Here is a 23294-nt window from a genome sequence, read left to right on the forward strand (position 1 = left end):
TTTAGGGATGGATTTTTTAAGACCTATTTTCTTGTAGTAATATTTCATTTTTCTAATGATTAACGATCAAAGAAATATATATATATATATATATGTACGTGATATAATGTGAGGAGATTAAATGATAGTAAAAAATTACTTAAAAGACAAATATTACTTAAAAAATTTCAATGCATGTGTTTTCCATTGAAATTTCTTTTTTTAAGGCATCAAATGTGAATTCTTTCTAACTTGGCTTGCTCATATATAATCTATGATTCTTTGAGTCAATTATTAATAATATATATGATACTTGGAGTTAGTTGTCAACAAAGTAGAGAAGCAAAATATAAGATGTTATCTTCTCTTTTTTCCAACATGATGTTAACTGAATTTATACATATTGTTGAATACCAAAATTGAGGTCAAAGGGTAGTTCAGTTGGTTAAGGCATTCCGTAATCCGTATTTTACAGTGACGGATTCAAGATTTTCATTAACTGAATTTAAAATATGAAAAGCACATACATGAAAAACTAAGGGGAGGTCCAACTTCACCTATACATATAAAATAATTCTAATCATACATTAAAAAACGTAATTTTCCGCCGAATGAGACCCCGTTAATCTTACCTAGCTTCACCCATGATCCTTCACATGTGGTTGAAGGACAGAATCTCATTCCCCTTCCTTCTACAAGTAAAGTTAGCGGAGGCTATTATGTACGCAAATCTTACCCCTACAAATTCTCTGAACTAACGACATAATATATATATATATATATATATGTTGCGCCAGTTACGCCTTGATCATAACGGAGGCATGAAATGAAAGCTACAACTTAACTTAAGAATGGTCGTTTTCTCTCCTTCCTACTTTGACCAGTTTCCCAGTCTTTGTTTAATTTTCAAAATTTAAGAAAATAATAAAATAAATGTAGGTGGCATAAATTCTTAATTTGACTAATGTAATTGTTTAGTTGATAGTTTGCTCATTAAATTGCCTTAATATTTTAAAAAGTTTTTAAGTTATATATATCGTAGGCCGTAGCTATCAAATCATTCAAAAAAAAAACATCTATATGTAAAATTTTATTTAGAGTGTGAAATTTATAATCTTAGATCAGTTACGTGCTACAATACCTCAAAATGACATGATGGTGTAAGACAGTTGTCGCATAATTTAAACATTTTGTAAGTGTTAAAATTTGCACTTGTCTTCACTTGACAAAAGCATGCAACACAACCATTGGGTAACAAAATGGGTTCTAGGATTACCTAATCACAAAAACTTGCTTTTGTACCATTTTTTATTTGATTTCAAGATTTTCATCAATTGCCAAAATTCTAATTTCTCGTTTGATTATAAATTTTGGGAGTAGATTTTTCAAGAAAATAAATTAGAAAACATTATTTGTCAATGAAATTTGATTAATTTTTGAAAATCTATTCATCAGACCAGTTTGTGGTGAATTTTCACTTCAACTCGCAAAGCTTTAATTTTTTTCCTAGTAAAAGCATGTCAACACAAGTACACAACTTCAAATTCTAAAACCTATTTTTCAAAAGCTTTATTTTTTCGAGTTTCAACTAAATCTAACTTATGCATTTGCTTAAAGAGAACCAAAATTGAAGAGAGCACAGAAAAAGGTATTTCAACAACAATTCTCATATATAAACCAGAGGCTCTACTTTTGTGCTTCCATTACTATCTCTTAATTTCAATATTGAACCGAGGATCTATCAAAAGCCATCTCTCTGCGTCTAAAGGGGTACATTGTACCCTCCCCAAACCCCACTTTGTGGAATATGTTGTTGAAACCAGAGGCTCTATTTCATAGAATAAGATGATAAATTTCTAATGAACAATCCATTTTGCATAATTTTTCTTCACTTAAGCTCATGAATGAGTTCTCCACATAACCAAAAGGCCTTTTTCAAAATTCACTACACATAATCAAGAATGAAAAGATAATAACCCAGACAAGTTGGCCAATAATAGCGCCCTCTAATGTACAGTTTGTTATGACAATAAACATAATTCGCCTGCAGATACTACCGATACTCCACCAGCACGTACAATGGCTTGCCATTCAACTTCTCCTTACCCTGCAACAACAACAAAGTTATCTTAGAGAAGAACACAAGGCAGAGATATGCTTCTTTAGCTTTCCAGGTATAAGAAAATGAGAGAACGAATCATGCATCAGGAGGACGCTACCATAACTTTGGTTTTCCATGTGTAAAAAGATAGGTTTTGGTACTAAAGTTTAACTATTCACCAACTTGCTAAGGAATGTGGAAAGACGGGCAGTTAGTTCACGAGTAATTCTGATCAAGTCTTTGCCAAGATATTTCCTTAAAAGCATTTTTGGCAAGAAGATTTATGTTCTAAGTACATAGTCCTGAATATTTCACATTGTAACCTGATGACCAAGCAAGTTAACCATACATTGTGGATCAGAAGAAGAGCAGTAAGAGCGTAAGATGCACCTTTAATTCTGGTATTTCAATCACACATGCACATTCAACCACTTCTGCACCAGCACGCTCTGCGAAAGAACAATTTTATTCAACAAATTGCAAAAAAAATTGCAAATGCAAGACATAGGGAATTGTTGGATGTGATGATACGAATCCCAGAGACTACTTATCATGAGAAGACAAACACATTATATGACATTGAACCATCAAATGTGCGCTTGTGGTTTGGGTTAGTAGACACATACCTATACCAACAGGTTGTGCCAGAACAGCTAGTATTAAAATTTAAAGAGAAAGCAGAGCTGGGGATGTCATAGTGTAGTTATACAGAAGCTTGGGAGAAATTATTATATTATATAATGTCACATCCTAACATCAAAATCACATATTCCTCAATGCAAATCCCAACTGAAAATACAATCCTAAATTTGATATACAAGTAATAAAACCAATGCCAAATTTCATAGGAATTTAAACTTATATTTCTACAACAGTTTTGAGACATGCTATGAGATATACCGTCAACTACTTGCATACTCTATGCCTCTCTTAAGGAATACAGAACAAAAACTGACCACAAAGTTAACCTAGTGTCCTCCTAGCTATGATGCCATTAATTGATGCAAATTCCAGACCATAGTATAGGATGTTACTGTCACCTTACCCCACCCCGGAATTAAGCAACTGAAGCTCCTTTTAGATCCTATTGAAAATTGCATAGCAATATCTTGCTCTAGTGCTACAGCATTATTCAATTGCGTATTCCGCAGCATATGTACATGTTGTTCTATTGTGCCATTCATTCGAATTAGTTGAAAGCCATTGGAAGTTTCCTGGACTAGAGTTCTATCCACATGAAGAGAATCATAAAAATGTTTACCAAGTAAATTCATAGCTGCAGAAACAGTGCCACCAGTAGCAATCAGATCATCAACCACCAAAGCTCGCTCACCAGCTTCTACTGCTTCAATATGCATCTCAAGACAATCACTTCCATATTCCAAGTCATACTCTTGTTTGAAAACTTTACCTGCAGTCATTTAAAGTCACAGTAACATTGAGAAAGTGAGATGATAATGAGTATTTAGTGGTGTCATAGAATGCACTCATACTAAACGAACATGATGAGCTCACAGTTTTCAGAAGCATTCCTCAGTATATATTTATATATATATATGAGAGAGAGAAAGAGGAACAATGGATTATCTACTTCAAGTTAAAATGTGTACTATGTTAAAATTGGAATTCTTCCTCCTTTTACCCCGTAGATGGGACATCATATGAATCAAACATCAGGATTTAAATACTTTCATAGCAGAATTCCAATTCTCAGAAATGTGTCGAGTAACATCGTTTACAGGGAAGGAAAATCAGATATCAATGTGTTTCCAGAAACTGGTCCTTCTGAGGAGCCATAGTAGACAAAAGGTCAACCTTTATAGTTTCACCCTAATGGACTCATCAATGTGACTAACACACTTGGCCATCCAACCCAACCAACTCATTTAAGTAAAAAGGCGCATGTGACAAAGAGATGTCATTATTCCAAGAAGGTTGTTGCACGGATGAAAATATACCTGGCAATTTGTTTGGTTTTCTCAAAGGGACAAATTTTGCCCCTATCGCCAAAGCAATTGGTGGACCAAATATAAATCCTCGAGCCTCTATTCCTGGAGATATTGAAGTAATATGTTGAGATCGAGTCAACTAGTATGGGAATACAACATGGAAAAGGGCTACAACATTAGGCCACTCCAAGATAAACAACATATTAAAAGAAATGCTTCATATTGAGGAATAGAAGCGCCTGCAAAGAGAGGACACAACAATAAATCAATAATATGACAAAAGCAATTAAACATATGAACGATAGTCAGAATCCTCTATGCAAATTGAGAATAAACAACTGATAGACCTTTTAAGATAAGAAGTACAAAAGGTCATAAAGCAGGCATATGGCAATTGCTAGTCATTATCCATCTCCAGATCTGATTTTATTTTCCCATGTGCTGGATAATATTAAAGCACGTAAGATAACATCAGGACCTTACCAGTAAGACTCTTCAAAAAACGAGGATCAAGCCACTAAAGAAGCTTTTTTGCATGGAAAGCCCTTACAGTAATTTGATTACTATATCCCTGGTGAGAAGAGAAAACCATCAGGATGATCTCTGTTCTATCGTCTCTAACCCCCTCACAGGATCCTACATACTTCAAACATTACAATAAGCGGTCTGCATACCACTTGCTCTTCACAGCTAGTACTTGAATAGATATGAAAAACTTGTATGGCAGAAACTGCAAGAGGGGATGCTCATGTAAGTCATGAGGCTTTTCGTGTCCATAGAACGTTAAGGTAAAGTCTTTGTATACCTTATACCTTCAGATCATTTCCTTGTTTTGTGCCAACGAAATCACCCATTCACATCCCTAGTCTTTTTGGAAACAACAACCTTTTTTTGATGCAAGATGCTGCTTTAAACTAGCCAACCTGTAATTTTATAATGTATAGATGCATAATTTCGACTTATAGGTACCTACTGCTTTATCTATAATCCATCTCTCATACTTCTTTTCTTCTTTTTCCAAGGCACTATATTGTTCTGAATAGGACACCAGCAGTTTCTACAAATTGCAGTTGCAGTCCACTATTTGTATCTACATGGAACTCCTGCTGACTATAGGCTAACATGTTCCTATCTCTTCAGTCTCTTTTCATCCTCTCTCTCATATGGCCATACACAACCAGAAAAAAGAAAAGAAGAATGATGTTTCAAAGAGAGTCTTAATACATGTGGTGGCGAGAAAAAAACAGCAAATGCAGAAAAATCAAATGCCAGGTTTTGGTCCGACAGAAGAAAATGGTAGGTCACAGGTGGAACCAGAAACAAGCCAGAACAAAGATTTCAAACTAGATGAGTAATAAATAGAAATAAATATCATTGGCCAGACATAAGATCTTCAGTTTGGACTACCACAACTGAGACATGGTTTGGTCCAACTTAAAAATTCCAGGAAACATTGACATGGCTTTACCTTATAGCCTGATACAATTAGTGGGATATATAGTGTAGCCAATGGTTGATAAAACACAAAAACACCAGATGCTCATAAACTATCTAACATAGTAAGTTTTGTATCTAAAATCATTATATCTAAAGAAAAAGAGAAGGCAAAGAAAGATGGTAGAATGATAGACTACTTCCATATAGTAACTGTATACTATAGTTACTAATTAGGGTGTATGCATAAAAAAACACTACAGCTTCATTGATTGATCCACTGCCAACTCCCTTGAATATACTATTTAAATAAAACCATCATGTTTGGTGAATCTCCTCACATTTTGTTCACTAGTCAGCACTCAGCAACCTATTAACTTGTCCTCGGAATCATTCATCAGATATTTCATAAAAATCATTTTTTATACTAGTATAGGACAAGGTAGCCTGGAAACATATGACGGCGGAAAATTATGAACAAGGCGCACACTGCTCATTTCCCACTTTATAATGTCCAAGAAGTCTCCCAAGTCATTGTATAGCTCAAACCAGCCACCATACATCATGCACCAATCAAACTGAAAAGGACAAAGAACCTACTCATAGTAGTGGACTCTGTCCTCAATAAACAATTCCATCAAGCATTATCTCTAGTCATAATCAATCACACACAAATGAGAAAGTGTTATTGCATCATCCATTGAGAGGGAAAAACACTTCAACTAGGAGTGAATATCTCTGTACAAACACAAGGGCTGAAGAAAAAGGAACAGGAAACACCAAAAGCAAATGGGTCCGCGCCTATATTTCACCAACATTATTATCCATTACCAACCACCACCACCACCTAGGCAACCCCTAAACCCAAAATCCAAATGGGACTCCAGCACATGCCCCCATTGAACGCTCTGAATGATTGACATTTTGCTCTTCACACAAAGTCATCGATAACATTACCCACTAGCTACCTTTCATAGTTAAATAACTCAAACACTCAAATGACTTCAATAAAGAAAAGATTAAACAGTAACTCCCACATTGCCCACAAAAGCATTTCAGAGGCCCCCACATCACTGTAAACACCACCACCCTCCACCCCACCCAGTATGGTAGCGACATGTAGTATCCAGTGGTCAGTCGAACACCCTTCATAAAAAAATTATACTATATATATATATAAAAATTAAAAATTATTTTTCATATGCATGTATTAATTCTTGAACACACTTGACTAAATTTCTAGCTTCACCACTACCCCACCCCACCACCACCTCCAGACACAAACAAGACTAACTAATAAAAAAGTAAACTTTGCAAAAGACAACATATATACATATATAAATACATGCATTACAAGTTCTTGAGTTATATGGGGGGTCACAAGAAATGCATATAATATATATTTTTTTTTAAAAGGATGGGGCTTTTTTTTTCCTATTTTTATAATCCCATTTTTCTGGTAGTTGGAAGCAGTCTGCAGCTAAGAATGCGGAGTGCTTACCAGCAACAACTGAGATGCTTTTGTCTTTGTACCGTTCCACAAATAAATCAATTGTATCTTTGAAGGCTTTTGGATCCAGTAACAGAGTAGTGATATCTTGAAACATTATCCCTGTATAAATTTCAAAACCCACAAAAGTTAACAACAAAGATTAAAACTTTACCTAATTTGGGGTCGACCCATGATCCCAACTCAGTTAAAGAAAAGGGAAAAGATAGAGAAAACACCTGGTTTGGGGAAATTAGGGACAACACGAATTCTAGACTGTATAGCATGGATACGTGGATCTTGATCTTTGCAAGCTGACATTGCCCTTTTGGATACAAATAAATTCACTGAAAAAAATGAAGAAGCTTTTCTCCTCTGTTTCTAGCTCCGGCAACTGAAGATTTTTTAGTTTTGGCCGAAAACAACAGTGAAAATGAAGTAAAGAGGACAGGGGAGGGGAATGAATAAAGAAGAAGAAGGGTTTTTATAGGAGGTGCCTTTTCAGTTCTTTTGGGGGTTAAAAAGAATTGAAATAAAAAAGCTGGGTCTTTTTCCTTCTTCTTTTTCTTTTTTAAAAAAAAAAAAATCTATTTCTGCTACTTGTTTTTGGATTCGATTAATTCCACGTGTCGAACTCAGAAAAAACACTATTTTTGAGGATTTTTTTTGTTTGTTTTTGGAATAGCTAATTGAGAACGAAGAACGTAAAACTTGAAGTTTGGTTCTTTTTCCTCTTTTTTTTTTAGAATCCATTTTTGTTGCCTGTTTTTAGGTCCGATTAATTCCACGTTTCAAACCTAGAAAAACACTCTTTTTGAGGATTCTTTTTTGTTTGTTTTTGGATCAGACTAATTGCATGTCTCAAACCGCTAATCAAAAAGTACTCTTTTAAGGGACTTCTTTTTGTTTTTGGAAGATCTAGTTAAGGACGAAGAAATTAAAATAAAAAATATTTGGTTCTTTTTCCTTCTTTTTTTTTTAAAATCAATTTCCGCTGCTTGTTTTTGAATCTGACTAATTTCACGTTTCGAACCTAGAAAAATATCCTTTTTGAGGATTCTTTTTTGTTTGTTTTTGGATCAGACTAATTTCATGTCTCGAATCGTTAATCAAAAAGTACTCTTTTAAGGAACTTCTTTTTGTTTTTGGAATATCTAGTTAAGGACGAAGAAATTAAAATAAAAAAGTTGACTATTTTTCCTTCCTTCTTTTTTTTAATCCATTTCCGCTATTTATTTTTGGATCCGATTAATTTCACGTCTCGAACCACTTATAGGAAAACACTCTTTCTAAGGATTTTTTTTGTTTTTCTTGGAATATCTAATTAAGGATGAAGGAATTAAAATAAAAATATTGAGTTTTCTTTATATTTATTTTCGATGATTGTTTTTGAATTCGATTAATTCACGTCTCGACTTGTTAATCAAAAAACACTCATTTTAATGATTTTTCTTATGTTTTTGAGATATCTTATTAAGGACAGTGGAATATTATTCATCTACTGAAATGTTTTTAAGGTAGAAAGTTAGGATCAATAATTTTATGTTAAACTAATTGATGATAATGTATAAAATGTATCAACAACTTTAATATCATACTATAATATTTTTATTTATTTTTAAGCAATATTCAAACTTATGATATTGAGATTTTATTAATAATAATATAATGACAATTGAAGTGTCCCAATTGAAGACTTTGACACCACAATAATGATGATATTATTTGATTAGTTTGTAAATTAATTTAAGTAAACAAGTATAAGTTTTAATTTAATACAAAAAATTCTTTGTTTCATAGTAGAATTTCAACTATCAACTAATTTGTGTTGAAATTTGATTTTGAAGTCCCATTTCAAAATAAAATTTAGTGGAGATTTGACGAAAACTTATGAATTGACTTTGCATATTTTTTAAAAATATAATAAATAAAATAATAATTTTATTATATTATATTAAGTCATTACAAGTCATTTCTCACTCATTAGAGAATGAATTAGAAATAATTAGTACTTGGTAATAAAGATAAAATTAATAAATATAATTGTCTATTATTTTTCAATCTAAACAAGTAAATTTGGACAAAGGGAATAATTAATATACTTATTAGCTTGTGCACTTATGAAGTTATTTGTGAAGAAATAGTAAGTATTTTGCATATATGGAAAAATCTTTTCATACCGATCGTTTGGATATATTTTGATTATTATAGCAAAATATTGTTATAATGTAATATGAACATTCGATTTCAATTTTTTGAGTTTTAAATATAGAATCAGTTTTATTAAAGAGCACTTAACTTATAATGTAGAACTTTACTGCGTGGATTCAAATTTAATAACGTGGAAACCAAAAAAAATAGTTACTCTTCAAGCAAGGGTAATTAAGAACATTTTCTAATGTATTTAATTTTAAAGAAATAATTGTATCCCACTTCCAATCCCTACTTAAATCTTATAAATTGAAAACAAGTAGACCCCTTCAGCAATAGTTTAGATAATAATAATAGTAATAATTCAATTTATAAGCGTAACTATCATTTTGGCACTCACAAGAGCAATCGACTAAATTTTAGGTTCACACTTAGGATATCTAAAATAATTGATGAATAATCATTGCACAAACTTGTAGTGGTAATACTATTTGTTTTGTTTAAGTAATTTTATAAATGTGAAATTAAGATGAAAGTACAAAAGCATCAATAAATTATTTAAAGTAATTCCTCGTATCACAAAAAAAAATAGAAGGATAAACACAAAACTTAAGCAAATACTAGATATCAACATTGGCAATTCTTTTAGATGATGTGAGGAATTTAAAAAATAAAATAAAATTGGTTAATGTTTTGTGTTTTTTTTTATGTTATCATTATCCTTGTCTTTTTAGATACAATATGCATAAAGAACCAAGAGGGATCCAATTTTGTGACATTAGATTTTGAAAGATCTACTTCTTTGTATGTTATTGTCGAAACTAATTTTGTATGTCAATTTGCTCTACAAATTTTATAACTTTCTTTGTTAGAACATTATCATGATATTATTTACACTTGTAAGCGAGGGGAAATTAATATATAAATTAGCACGGCTTATCCATTGTTATAATGATATATATATGTGACGTTGATGATGGGTCAATGAGGAGGACTTGCAAGCTTTTAGTTTGGACAGTTTTTGAAGAAGGGGCGCACATGTCAGTTTATGTAAATTTAATATAGTTTGTTGAAAGGTGAAGAACTTTATTAGACGTAACACAAGCTCACATGTGCACGAGTTTTTAAATTCGATGATAATATAACGCAAGAGACAAATATAGAGTCTATTTAGCTGAAATAGATAATACACATCATGAATATAACAATTAAATATGATATCAAGCCGGACTCTCTCGGAAACAATTGTTGGGAAAATCTTAGTGAGAACAATGAGTCCTTGAAAAAGGATATATTTGACGACCGAGGACAGGCCAAGGGAGATTTTTAGGCGAAAAGTGCAGATGATATCTTAAGAGAAATCGAAAGAAAAATGAGAGGGAAGAATATTTTTTTATTATAATAAACACAAGTTCAGATAGTATACACGCTTTTATATAATACTTTTAAGTAGTCTATACGTTTATAATTTTCTTTTCTCCTTTGGTTATCCAAAAAGCCGGTAGTAGAAACATTAGAAAAGACAAGAATTTGGCTAAGTTCAAATCCCATGATGTTCACTAAAAGATTTGTTAATATCATAATAATTACTTACAAAGACTTTAAAGATAAAAATAACCAGTAATAATAAGCCACTTGACTAGTTCCTAAAATCCCATGATGTCCTCCCACAAATAATTTATCACAATAATAATAAAAAAGAATTTAATAAAATTTGATTTATTAATATAATAATATAGTTGATACGAGTATTTGAGTTGCAACCTTAATAGCATGTAAATCTAAGGTGGATAATTTAGATGCGGTCACGATTCCTCACACAAATAGAAAAGAGTCAGAAATATCTCTTAATTTGTGATTTGTTTTATTCGATAACCTTTATTTTTGGTCTTAAATATATGTCTGAACAATTCAAAAAGTTCAAATATACCCTTCGTACTAATGATAAAAACCACGTAATTATGTATAATTGTTTAATAACGTAGGGGTAGTGATTGTAATTAGGGAAATTCACTTAAAAATAAATTAAAACAAGAAAAGAGGACTGCACCATAACGTGTCTATCTCTTTCTTCATACATCATAAGTAGCTTTCAAATCTTTATAACTATATTCCGTGCACATGTTTTATTTTACAGCTTTTTTTTCCTTGTCAAAAATAAAATAAATTAATCCTACTTATGTATACAAATAATAAAAAAATAAAATAAATGTTCTAATGAAAAAGATTTAAGTAATTCATCTTTAATCAGAAGTTTTGGGGCATGAAATCGCTTTTGTTAGAGAGCATTGTACCCACAACATGGGACTTCCCGACACAAATCTGAATTTAGTCAGCTCCAATGTGGATACCGAATATCCGATCTACCTAACATTTTATATGTAACTCTAATTAAGTGTATGATGCCTAACTCTTTTTACTTGCATAGTTGCATGGGCCTTTCAATTTGCCAAATCTATTGCAATTATTTAATTATTATAATTAAGGAAAAATTACACTTAAAAGGAAAGAATTGCTAATGCTTTAGCTTGGTTTTAAACAATAGCATCCATTTTATAGAAAGATTTAAAACATTTCTGACCCCTCATTAATTTCTTGTTTTCTTCTTGTTGTCTGTGATTATGATTCCAACTTTGCAACTTGTTGCTAAAGTACTTGTGATATCCTGCCTAACTTTTAAATTTGTAATCTTAATCTAATTAATTAGAGCCGTTTAAGTGTTATACATTTCCAAAAAATAATTTAATTCTTGATTAGGAAATTAAGTGTGCACACACGAATTTAACCATTTGTGGATATGATCATCAATTTGAATTCATAAGATACGTGTGTATTTAATGCTAACTTTTTACCAAGTTTTAATTAATTTACTTCATAAAAATTATGTGTACATAATATCCTGTGAGTAACGTAATTGTGTAAATATTAGTTATATTGACCGTGCACTAAACTTAATCCTAAACTTATTTGTAGATATGTTATATTAAAAGAAAGATTCTTATTGATCTTGTGNCTTTTCAATGTCTTTTCAATAAAGCATAAGAGGACTTTTCAAGTTCTCAACTTTTCAAGTTCCCAACTTTTTCCAAGTTCCTCTTTCATCTTCCCTCAATTTCCCATTAACTCTTGCTACATACCCAACAAATACAAAATGTGAGCGGAACACTTATTAAAATCTTGCTTTATTCTTCGTAAAGTTGTATGTTTTGTTTATCAAATGGATTGGTCGTTAATTTTTGCCCTATAACAATTAAATTTATGCATAGTAAGACATAAGTTCTTTAAATATTGAAGTCACGTCATGACATTATAACTTGTAACTTGTAAGGGTATAATTATAATACAAAAATATAAACTTTTTTGTACGAAAAATTATTTATCATAAGAGACAAAAATTAAAGACCAATACATACAAGATAGGAGCAAAGTGCAAATAACCCTGTATTTTCTCCTTGAAGCTGTTGGGTAGGCTTGATAAGGGAAATTGAGGAATCCGGCACAAAAAAATGACACTTTTTGAACCCTAAACACCAAATGGACACTCTCTAAAAACACACATCAAAACGGACAGTTCACCCATTTATTACTGTCCATTTTGGTGTGTGTTTTTAAAGAGTGTGCATTTGATATTTAGGGTTCCAAAAATGTCTATTTTGATGTCGGGCATAAGGGAGTTGACATGAGATATTGACAAATAATTGTGAGAATGAATAAGATCAATCTTTCTATCGTTAATTAAAGGTCTCAAATTTAAGCCTCGAGGTAAGGAAATTTTGAATAGGTTAATTTAAAAGAAAGAAATATTCTGATATAATTAAGGACCATAACTAATCAAATCTAATTGAGATATCCTAACTGTTTTTATTTGACCTTAACTTTACCCCCATCCTATTTGATAGAGATAGAACGTTTGTTTGTACGTCACCTCAAGCCAAAACACTAGGCTAATTCATTTCAACAGTTAAAAAATCTTTAGAAAGCTACTTAAAAACCAACACTTTCCAAAGCCAAAATAAAGGTATGCTAGCTATATATTGTTTATGTTTTCTTTCTTTTTTACCATAATTAATCAAGGTGATTCAATATAATTGATAACTAGAGCCACACCTTAATATCTAAGAGGCATTACATAGTATTTAATAGGATTAATGTGATGTGAGAGTTCAGATGAAAACATAAATGAGTTTTCGAATCTTATTTCAGTTTGATGTGATCGATATTAAATTATTATATTGAAAGATCACTTGATCGTGTCGATATGCTATTGGTGGTGAAAAGTTAGATTAATACTTTCAATCTCAATCAATGTCTAACAAACTTGGAAGAATATATAATTATAGACAATCATGTCACTAAATTGAAACTAACTTAAAAAAAAAACTCAACTAGTGTGAACGAGTAAAGGACAAAAGTCAAGTGGCATGGCAAATTAAATAGAATCGTGTAGGATTGGAATTATATTAATTTACCACCAAAAAAATAAAATAAAATATATATGTATATATATAAAGGAGGACCATAGATAAGGTGATGAGACACTTCTCTATGGCCTCCATTTGCATTTAGCTTTTTTCTTTTTCTTTTTGGCTTTTTTTTTTTAAAAATAAATTAATTATTATATTATAAAAATAAATTACTTAAATTTATTACAAATAAATATTTTATTGATGGAGGAACATTTATAACAAAAACTCTTCATATTCTTTTTTTATTTATTTGTCTCACTTATAATAAAAGGAGAAACATAATTTATCTTTTTTTTTAATTCAAATTATTTATTGTATTGTAAAAATATATTACTTAATTTATACAAATAAATATTTTATTAATGTATGAACATTTACAACAAAAAACTCTCCACATTCTTTTTCTATTTTTTATCTCACTTCAAATCATGAAATGATAATAATTTTTTTTACATTTTAAGTATTTTTATCTTTATTTTTTAATTTATTCACAAGGATTTATTACCCATGACTTGTCCCTCTTTAATTTTTACTTTTAATATTATTCATAACTCTCATAATTTTTATGTCCATAACCTCCAAACTTAAATTTGTAAGTTTATGATGTCTTATGGTATTCCTTTATTTTACCTATAAATTCATATTAGTTTCATTAAGATTCACATTCACAATTATCCTTTCACTTTTCATCATATTGGTTTGGTTTGTAACAAAAAAAAGTACATGAAGGTAAGAAATATTTCGTTGCAAATTTTTATTTTTTATTTCCTCTATTTTTGTTTATATAAATTCATATTTGGTTTGTGAATGAAACAAACATGTAACAAAAAAAAAAAGTACATGGAGTTGATAAATATATCATTCTCAAGTCCTTATTTTTTCATTTCCTCTATTTTGTCTATATATTCATATTTATTTTCACGAAGATTCACATACAAAGTCATTCTCAAGTCTTTCTTTTTATTTTTATGTACTTAGACATGCTTTCTTAATATTTTTTAATGTTTGTATTATCATTCATCAAGCAAGTATGATTAAAAAAAATCTTTGTAATTCTTAACAATGTTTTGTCTGTATGCAATTGCTCTTTCTAATAGTTAGTTTTTCGGATATAATATAGTTTGATTATAATATTTGTTAGATTTCAAGAAATAATTATTATTTAGTATTGTTAGTACTATTGAAAAGATAATATACAAATATATTACATATAGTTTAAATTTCGTTCTTTCTTTTGACATAATTATTTTTAATTGGTATATGATATTTTTTTTATTCAGTTGGTTGCATATAATGAAGAGTTTGACATATGGATCAAAACATGATGGCGGATCTACTTGCAAAGGAAGATGATAGAAGGAAAAAAAATGAAGCATAATTAGAGATTATTTTTTTACTTTGAATTGTATTAGCAACTTAGTTACTTTTGATAGAATTTTCTAAATTTTGATTTGTATAAATAATTTAGTTAAATGTATTATATTATCAATGCTAATCATTTGATCCTTTATTATTCTACTTTTTCTTTGTTATGAAGCAAAATTAATATAATTATCTAATTGTAACAACAACAAAAAAAATTATGATGGTTAGGAGTTTCATTTTTATTATAATTATAAAAAAGTAATTGAAAAATAAAATATTATTTTCATGATACCATTTTTTGCGCATGTAACAATCTGTTTTCGTCACCGTTCTTTTTGCTTTGAAATGTATTTATATTTTTTATGTAGTCATCAATTTTTATATTTTCTCTGTTTATTTTTTGTATTTTCACCCCTTATTTTTATTTATTTATTTTACAAATAAAATCAATGCATAATTAGTAATACATTTAATGTCTAATAAAATTATACATTTAAATTATTTATAACTCATGTCTCTTCATCTTACTTGTAACTTTTAATATTAAATATTATTCACAACTTTTGTATGTTTCATTTTTCATAAATCTTATAAATATTTAATTAATGTTTAAAAAATTATAATAAGCAAATATAATAATAAGGACATAATAAAAAAATCAATTTTGTTTTGACGAAATCAGAGTTTGAAAAGAAAATTAGTACTCCTACAAAAGATAGAGAAAATTAAAACATATAAAATATTTTCAACGCAATACAATATATTGTTATTTCAACATATTATCTCTTATTCCATTTACTTCACCACGATGAATATTTTGTTCTACTATATACATATACAAATAAATTTATATTTTATATGTTTAAAAAAATGAAAAAACCTATGATATCGCAGATGAAGAGAAATATTAAAATTATCTATATATTTGATACTAACCTAACTATTACATATTTCATATTATTATCTTATAAGTATTTTATATTGCCGCATGAAGCGCAGATAGTTTCACTAGTAGAAGATAAAAGTAGGAATTAAGAAAGGGAAGTAATGTGTGAAGTAGAGGTGGATTTAGAGTTTTGGATCATGAATTGAACTTTGGATTTTATTTTTAAAAGTTATGGATTTCGAATTAGATATTGGATTTAGTACAATGGATTTTTGGATATATTTAAAAATCTGGAATTTTCATATCTTATATTGACCTTTATCTATATCTTATGTGTCTAATATGAAATTATACAGTATGGGAGACACAATGACCTCAATCTTTATTAATAGTAGAAACTTATTCAACAAACTATTAAATGAAGTGAGATTGTTAATTATTATGATCTGCCTTAAAGGCTCAAAAGTCAAAATTAAAATTTCAAAATCGAACCTAAAAAATTCAATCCAAACATTATTTGAATTGAATATAGATTACAATTTCTTCAACTTGTAAATAAAAAAAATCTACACCAAAATTTTCATATTCAATTCAAACGTCGGAAGTGATAAAATAGAAGTGGCCGTTGGCGAGTAAACATTGTCAATTTTTGAGTAAAATTAACTCTCCGTTTCCAAAATTATAAATCATAATTTTAACATTTTTTTAATAGTAACATTGAAAATATCTTCGATATAGTTCCTTGGACACATTTTGAGATTGAGATCAGATATCAATGACCACATTAAACTATTTATATGATTAAGACTCTTCATAACCTAAATATACTTTCTATCGTTTTACATAAAAAGTCAGTACAAATATAATCTACATCTTGAGACATGACTACAAACTATTGAATATTCACGCGCAATCAAGAATCCTTACATTCTAGACACAACAACACACAGAATTATCATATGGTTGGCCATTTGATTTAACCAAATTTGGCAGGTTAATTATTTTATTTTGTAGGACAATATATTTTGGACACATAAATATCCATAATAGGCCTCCCTAACCCTAGGTGTACAAGCCATTCTTATTTGTCTTGTAGCAGCTAGCTAGTTTACGCTAATAACTAGGGGACAAACAAATCTTTGATGTAAGGTAACTACTTAGATTTTCTTTGTCCCCATCCATTTTTTGTACTCCTCTATCTTGTCATCAATTGTCCTTGGCTCATAGGGGCCTTCAATAGTGAAAAAAATCACAAGTAGTCACCTTTTACTCCTAGTAATTGAAAAAAAAAAAAGTCATGGAGTTTCAAATTTTCCACGATTATCATGGATTCGAAACGTCATGACAAATGATAATGAGTGTTTTCAATTATAGAGATGAAAAGTAGCTAACACATAATGTTACTATCTTTTAATTATATTGTATATCCTTTCTTAGAGTGATTGATTTTGGGAGTGAATGGATTTTCTTGAAACTCTGTATATCATATATGTGTTATATGGTTATCGTCAACTCATGTCGTGAGATATTTGAATAGAAATATTTGAACTCTAAGATCAAAATAGATGATTCTCTTTTTTCATTTTTGCTAAATTGTAGGACAAGGGTTGGTCCATGAACTACGTAGGGAAGGAGATAAAAAGACCAGCCCAAGAAATTTAAACTGGTGCGAAGTAACACTGTATACATTTTTTCTAGCTAATATACATTGATTATACAATGTTATACACATGTTATATAGACATTATATGTATGTTATACATCTGTTAGCTTTTGGTTTAGATGGTCTGGTGGGAAGCTATTTAGGTTAACTCTTTTATTTAATTAATTTATTAATTAATGACATTGGAATTCTGAATTTAAGTGATTGGTTTAAGTTGCAACCCTTAGGTAAAAATAAAAATAAGAAAATCGTCTACTAGTGTTTACCTCAAACTATTTTTTGTAATTATTTTTGAAAATTACAAACACATCAATCATGACACACAAGTAAATTCAAGTAAATATTCAATAAAGAAATCATATCTTACTACATAAATAAATATAAAACAGTTAAAGAACTTGTATTAATATTTTTTTAAGGAACGTGTAAATAAAAAACACGACAAGCCACATTAAATGCTCTTTAAATCCAAAAATTTATCTCTAAAAGTACACAATCTCATAAAATATGGTATTTAATTTATAACTTGTAAGATTATCCAAGTCTACTAATATATGGTATTAAGAGAGAACTTTTTAAAACTATTTCATCAACCTTCTTTTATGAAGTAAAAATTCTGGAAATGATTATAAATTTTTTGCTAATGTTAAAGTAAATGCATGATTTCCCATTGAGTTGCACACATCTTGAACTAAAATGATATGTTTAATTAATAATAGCGCGACATAATGATTTAATCTAGAAGGCAATCATCACTTGAGTCTTCCAATTAAAAAATCATCCAAGATTTCAATCCAATAAGCTATTTTTTTTTACTCAAGTCATACGATTTTTATTTTTTTATATATATTACTTAGTGGTCTCGTAACAATCCAATTACCTAAATTTTTTTTCTCAAGCCATTAAGATATAACAGATAAATACTAAAAGCATCTAAGTAGTAAGCTCACTCCAAGATGAGTGTTCTCCTATTCTGACTAGACAACGTACAGTAGGTGTTCTGCCCTTGCAGGGTTGAGCAACAAAAGTTAACTTTTAGAATTCAAGAAAAGATCACGGTGAGACAACGGATTATTACAAGGATAGGAGTCCAGTAGTTGAGACATATCCCAACAGACAAAAATGTAATGATAAGGAACAAGTTGAATGATTGTTTAGCAAAACTAAGTGTGGAAATGAACATGATCCACTGTTCTGTCTTAGATATTGCAAGCATGGCAATCTTTTCATTTAACAAAATTATCCTCCTAGAAGCCTTAGATTAAATAGTTGCTTAGGAGAATAAAGTTAGAGGCAAAACATAGACAACAACTACGCCTCAGTCCCAAGCAAAACACAGACGCTGCACAAATTAAGTATGGTTCGAAATTGAACTCTTAACATAGATATCAAAAAGTAGTATCATGGTCAAGAGTCAAAACTTCCATAACAATTCTTTGATCCTATCTTCTTTGCTAAATTTGTCACAATTTCCTCAATATCAATGATGAAATCAACAATTCATGAATAATACTTGCGGCCTACATAGTTGAGTCTGGATCTTCTATTTCTTACAGGATTGAACCACTTGTTTCCATCAGTCATTTTGGACCTATGTCTCTTGTATTCTCTTGATCTAAGTGCTGTCTCCATAATCTTTATATCTTCACAAATCTCATGCCTAGAAAGTGTTGCCAAGCTTGGCATAATATCCCTTTGGAAATCTTTCATTCTTCGTCCTCTCTTTAATGTTATTCCATAGTCTTTTCTCTCTGTGGCATTGAATTCAAATGCATTTGAGGTCACACAACAGTCGTCAATGGAGGTTTCGGGTTGTTTGAGCACCATTTCTTCAAAAGTGTCTGAAGAACATTGTGGTTGTTCTGTATTTTGATCACCTTCAATCTTGTTCATGCTAATAACAACGCTTGGTTCAGAACATTCCAGTGCAAGATAGATGAGGGACACTGCTCCTCTTCTGATTTGATCATCGACTTCTGATGTTTCTCCCATCTGGTGATCACTGTTACTGGAAGAGTCGACATCCTCCTGACGTGGAGATATATTTGTTTGAAGTGTTTCAGATTTTTTAGAACCTGAATTTTTCAATTGAGTTCCGGCTTGCAATGTCTCTATGCCACTTGAGATGTCCTCAAAACAAGAAGATTTGCATGACGAGAGCGATCTATCAGGACCGCTATCCTTGACAAATTCTTGAGTCTTATAGTCAGGAGAAGACATTGGATCATGCTTGGTTTCCTTGCTTTTGTTTTCTGGTGTACTAGAAACTTGATCATCGTTGTCAGTAGTGAGACTGCCAGGATTTTCACTACTGTCTGAAAGAGGATGATTGAGGTTTATCAAGAACTGTTCAACTCCAACAATTTTTGTTCTTTTATAACCGTGATTGCTGCCAGTCACAGGACTAAGAATTCTTTGGGGAACAATAGCAGAAGTCTCATTTGGATTGTCATCATCTTGCTCTCTCCTTTTAGAAGCAGTGGGAAAGGTGCTTTCACGAGGCTCACCAGACAGTCCGTGTGACTCTCTTGAGGAAGATTTACTTGAAGAACATGCCAAGCTAGGATCATCAAAGTGTAAAGAATCATCAAATATGGATTTGTTAAGGTCCAAAAAAGCTCGTTCATCGGAAAAAAGAACTTTGCCCTTTCCTGATATATCTCTAGAAAGGAGAGTCTTCTCACATTGTTCAACTCCTGCAGAATATGCAGAAATCAGATAAACACAAAATGACATAATATTGATAGTATTTTGCCTTTAAAGTTTGCAGCTATGAGTGAAGGATAAAGAACTTTCAGACCTTCAGCTAAAGGGTTCTGTTCAACACAACTCGTGCTGTCATTTGGAACAAAATATTTTTGTGTAGTCCCATCAAACCAATTATCTGTAGCGTTGTTTGTGAAGCTATGAGTGCATTGGTAATCACGCTTATATCCAGAATAAGAAACACGAGTAGAATCCATAGGAGACTGGGGATTTAGTCCTGCATTAGAATCCCTAGTATCATCTGATTCTTCTAAATCAATGATATGATCAAAGGTCTTTGTACTGACAGTTGTTTTCATATTGTTCCTACCAATGCTCAACGAGAGATTAACCTCCTCAGAATGATGTGCTACACCACCATGGTAATAATGATTTTCTGTGATTGAATTCTCTAAACTATTGAAGAAACCATGTCTCTTATTCAAGTTCCCCCTATCAATATGATCAAGATAATGAGTGGGACAAATTTGAGGATTTGAATGTCGTTGCTGGAACCCTGGAAACATGACTTGCTTCTCTTGTAACCAGTTGAACACCTGAAGAAATATAACAATAACATGAACAAACCATCAAGTACAGCTTTTAAGAGATCTTTTAAAGTCCAAAACAACATGTTATCTCTCTATATCAAAGTAACAACTACTTGATTTAGCTTCTCTTTGATTTCTTAGCATGACATTTCTCTTTAAGCGATTCGTCAAAAAGTAGGGAAGACCAAAAATGAGGAAAACCTAGAAAGACTCTTGACACGTTTAAAAAATTCCCTGTTCAGTTACCTTAGGGATGCTGCAAATTCTCTTCTGATCAACAGACATAGGTGATCTGGTAAAATTTCCAAATGCAACTGGATTTCCTTGTTGGCCTCCTTTGCTAAAACAAGCTCTATCCAACTCTTTCCAGCTCAAATCCATCATCGTATCCTCTTGGGTGTAGCACAGGTGATGAGGTTCATAAACCTAAAGAAATAATAAAAAGTGGGTGAAAAGAAAAGAACATGAACATATTGTCCACTATTAAGCACACATCTTCTTTTCATTTTCTTAGATATATATGCTGCTTAATTTGACCTGCAGTCCATATATGATATTTGCAGGTAGTATATTCACGCCATTTTAATTATGTCAAAAATATTCTTAAACCGTATGAAATTGAACTAGTTGGTATCATTAAGTACCTGTGTCTTGAATGTATGATCATGCCCGAATATTGTCTCCTTGAAAACGGCTTTGACAGGTTCCTTATACTTCAATGATAAACTCAGATCATAGTCGCCGGTAACAAACATTATGCTCTCTCAACAAATGAAATCTTAAAGCAATTGTCCTATTGAGTTTGACAAATTTATGGACTGTCAACTGTTGCTAGGACCTTATACATTGCAACCCAAGTCCCTTAGTTCCATGCTTTCACTGCTTAAAAAACAACAAAAAAGTAAAAGATAAAGCAAAAGAAATAACAAGTGGTAAGACAGATTCTCATCTATAGAGCATACAAAGAATGATCACACTGTTCAATCTCATACCAACTACACACAATGTGAGAAATTCCAGCAATAAAGAAGCTCAAGCATATGTCGTTGTCAAAATGACAAGGAACATACTATTTTGTTGTACAACATCAAATTCTCAAGATTAATATCATAGATCTCAGTCTATTAACCTAAGAATTCCATGTGAATAGCACTGTATGATCCTAAACTAGACAATTCCTATTGGTTGAGTAGCCATCTTAGTTCAAGATCAGATAAGCAACACTTGCTTTAATAAGTAAACTTTCTCACTACATTTTCTGTGATCTGCTTCACTTAAAGACCTAATATAGAGAGGCAACCCAAAATACAATATCATGCCAAAATTGCTAATTCTCAATGTAATTTTGTTTGCTCTCAATCTTTAAAAGGGAAGAATATATAAACCTACAGTAGTCAAGTGAAAACACCATTAAGAAAGAAGACATTTTTTTCAGCAGGCCAAACAGTTCAATAATCAGCTAATGTAAACAACTCAGATGAACCAATGCATTATTGACCTAGTCTTGTGAGCTCAATCATTGTTTTCTCCTTCTGTCCTTATCAAGTATTTATTTATTTTTTTGCAACTGTAAGAATAAAACCAAACAAAGAAAACTAATTCATGAGACAGAGAAATAATCACACACTACAAAACAGAAACTGATGAATTTAAACCACAAAAAGATTTGTCTTTTTTCTCTCAGAAAAACTTGTACAACAGAACCCATGAAAATATACTACATTGGAGCTTAATGCCAATGAAAAGAGACAATCTTCTCGGTAAAGATGAACTCTTTCGCACCATCTTAAAAGAGCCTAGTTCCACAAGAGCGTTATCACGAGCCTTTACACGCTATATTGACAAGGCAAGGAGAAAGCAACCTAATGAGTATACCATTAAGAAACTGCATGCAAGCAATACACATAAACAACAACAGCTACACCTCAATAGCCAATCCAAAGAAAAAAACACATAAACAAAAAAAAAATGAAACAGGAAGAGAATACCCATAAGAAATCAATCAAAAGAAAACAATGCTCACAACAACAAACATTTGAATCTCAAGAACTCAATAGTGGAAAAGAGATCTCTTTCTCTCTCTCACACACACATACATACATACATAAAGGAAGAACTTACAACAAGGGAATGGAAGAAGAAAGAGTCCATCATAACCCCATTGAACAAAAACAACTTCTTTTCTGCTATCCTTAAATGTTTGCACTTTTTGAGAAGGTGAAAGAACAAGACATGTTTTTGTGGATCCAAGAAGATCAAATTAAATATTGCTGGATATACAGATATTACACATTACCCCCCACCCACCATTAATAAGCACACACAGAAATATCAGAAGCACAAAAGAAGAAAAATCAAGATTACAATTTACAGATAGTGAAGAAAAGATGGTATCTTTGGAAGCTTAAAGGTTGTATCTTTGCGTGGGATTTACCACAAGAGATAGTGTGGGATCATCTTTCTTCATCATCCATAAATACCCTCTTCTCTTTCATCTTTTCTTTTCTGTTTGCTT

General features: G+C 31.0%; 2 protein-coding genes across 4 annotated transcripts; both read right to left on the reverse strand.

Annotated features, from left to right (window-relative positions):
- Positions 1–1950: 1950 nt before the first annotated feature.
- Positions 1951–7447, reverse strand: LOC125878459 (adenine phosphoribosyltransferase 4-like). Its single transcript, XM_049559716.1, has 6 exons — positions 7192–7447; positions 6965–7075; positions 4039–4131; positions 3342–3491; positions 2471–2529; positions 1951–2086 (listed from the first exon to the last, which is right to left on the reverse strand). The coding sequence occupies exons 1-6, from the start codon at positions 7271–7273 to the stop codon at positions 2033–2035; spliced, it is 549 nt and encodes a 182-aa protein (XP_049415673.1). The 5' UTR covers positions 7274–7447; the 3' UTR covers positions 1951–2032.
- Positions 7448–18662: 11215 nt separating this feature from the next.
- Positions 18663–23280, reverse strand: LOC125878441 (uncharacterized). 3 transcript variants are annotated; one of them, XM_049559694.1, is made up of 5 exons: positions 23214–23280; positions 21424–21658; positions 21026–21205; positions 20284–20785; positions 18663–20179 (listed from the first exon to the last, which is right to left on the reverse strand). In XM_049559694.1, the coding sequence occupies exons 2-5, from the start codon at positions 21532–21534 to the stop codon at positions 18984–18986; spliced, it is 1989 nt and encodes a 662-aa protein (XP_049415651.1). In that variant the 5' UTR covers positions 21535–21658; positions 23214–23280; the 3' UTR covers positions 18663–18983. The 3 variants fall into 3 exon arrangements, with proteins under 3 accessions (XP_049415651.1, XP_049415648.1, XP_049415649.1); XM_049559691.1 differs by having other exon boundaries at positions 22901–23246; XM_049559692.1 differs by having other exon boundaries at positions 21424–21661; positions 22901–23246.
- Between the last annotated feature and the right edge of the window lie 14 nt (positions 23281–23294).

This window comes from Solanum stenotomum, chromosome 10 (genome assembly GCF_019186545.1).
Source record: "Solanum stenotomum isolate F172 chromosome 10, ASM1918654v1, whole genome shotgun sequence".
In the NCBI taxonomy this organism is placed as follows: Eukaryota; Viridiplantae; Streptophyta; class Magnoliopsida; order Solanales; family Solanaceae; genus Solanum; species Solanum stenotomum.

Bases quoted from the DNA above. Each gene is read 5' to 3' on its own strand.
- LOC125878459 (XM_049559716.1), bottom strand. From the start codon at position 7,273: ATGTCAGCTTGCAAAGATCAAGATCCACGTATCCATGCTATACAGTCT. The intron at 3,492-4,038 runs GTATATTTTCAT...AAATGACTGCAG, and splicing joins AAAACCAAACAAATTGCCAG to GTAAAGTTTTCAAACAAGAG. The intron at 2,530-3,341 runs GTAAACATTTTT...GTTCTTTCGCAG, and splicing joins TGCAGCTATGAATTTACTTG to AGCGTGCTGGTGCAGAAGTG.
- LOC125878441 (XM_049559694.1), bottom strand. From the start codon at position 21,534: ATGTTTGTTACCGGCGACTATGATCTGAGTTTATCATTGAAGTATAAG. The intron at 20,786-21,025 runs GTAACTGAACAG...ATATTTCTTCAG, and splicing joins GAATTTGCAGCATCCCTAAG to GTGTTCAACTGGTTACAAGA. The intron at 20,180-20,283 runs GTCTGAAAGTTC...CATATTCTGCAG, and splicing joins ACAGAACCCTTTAGCTGAAG to GAGTTGAACAATGTGAGAAG.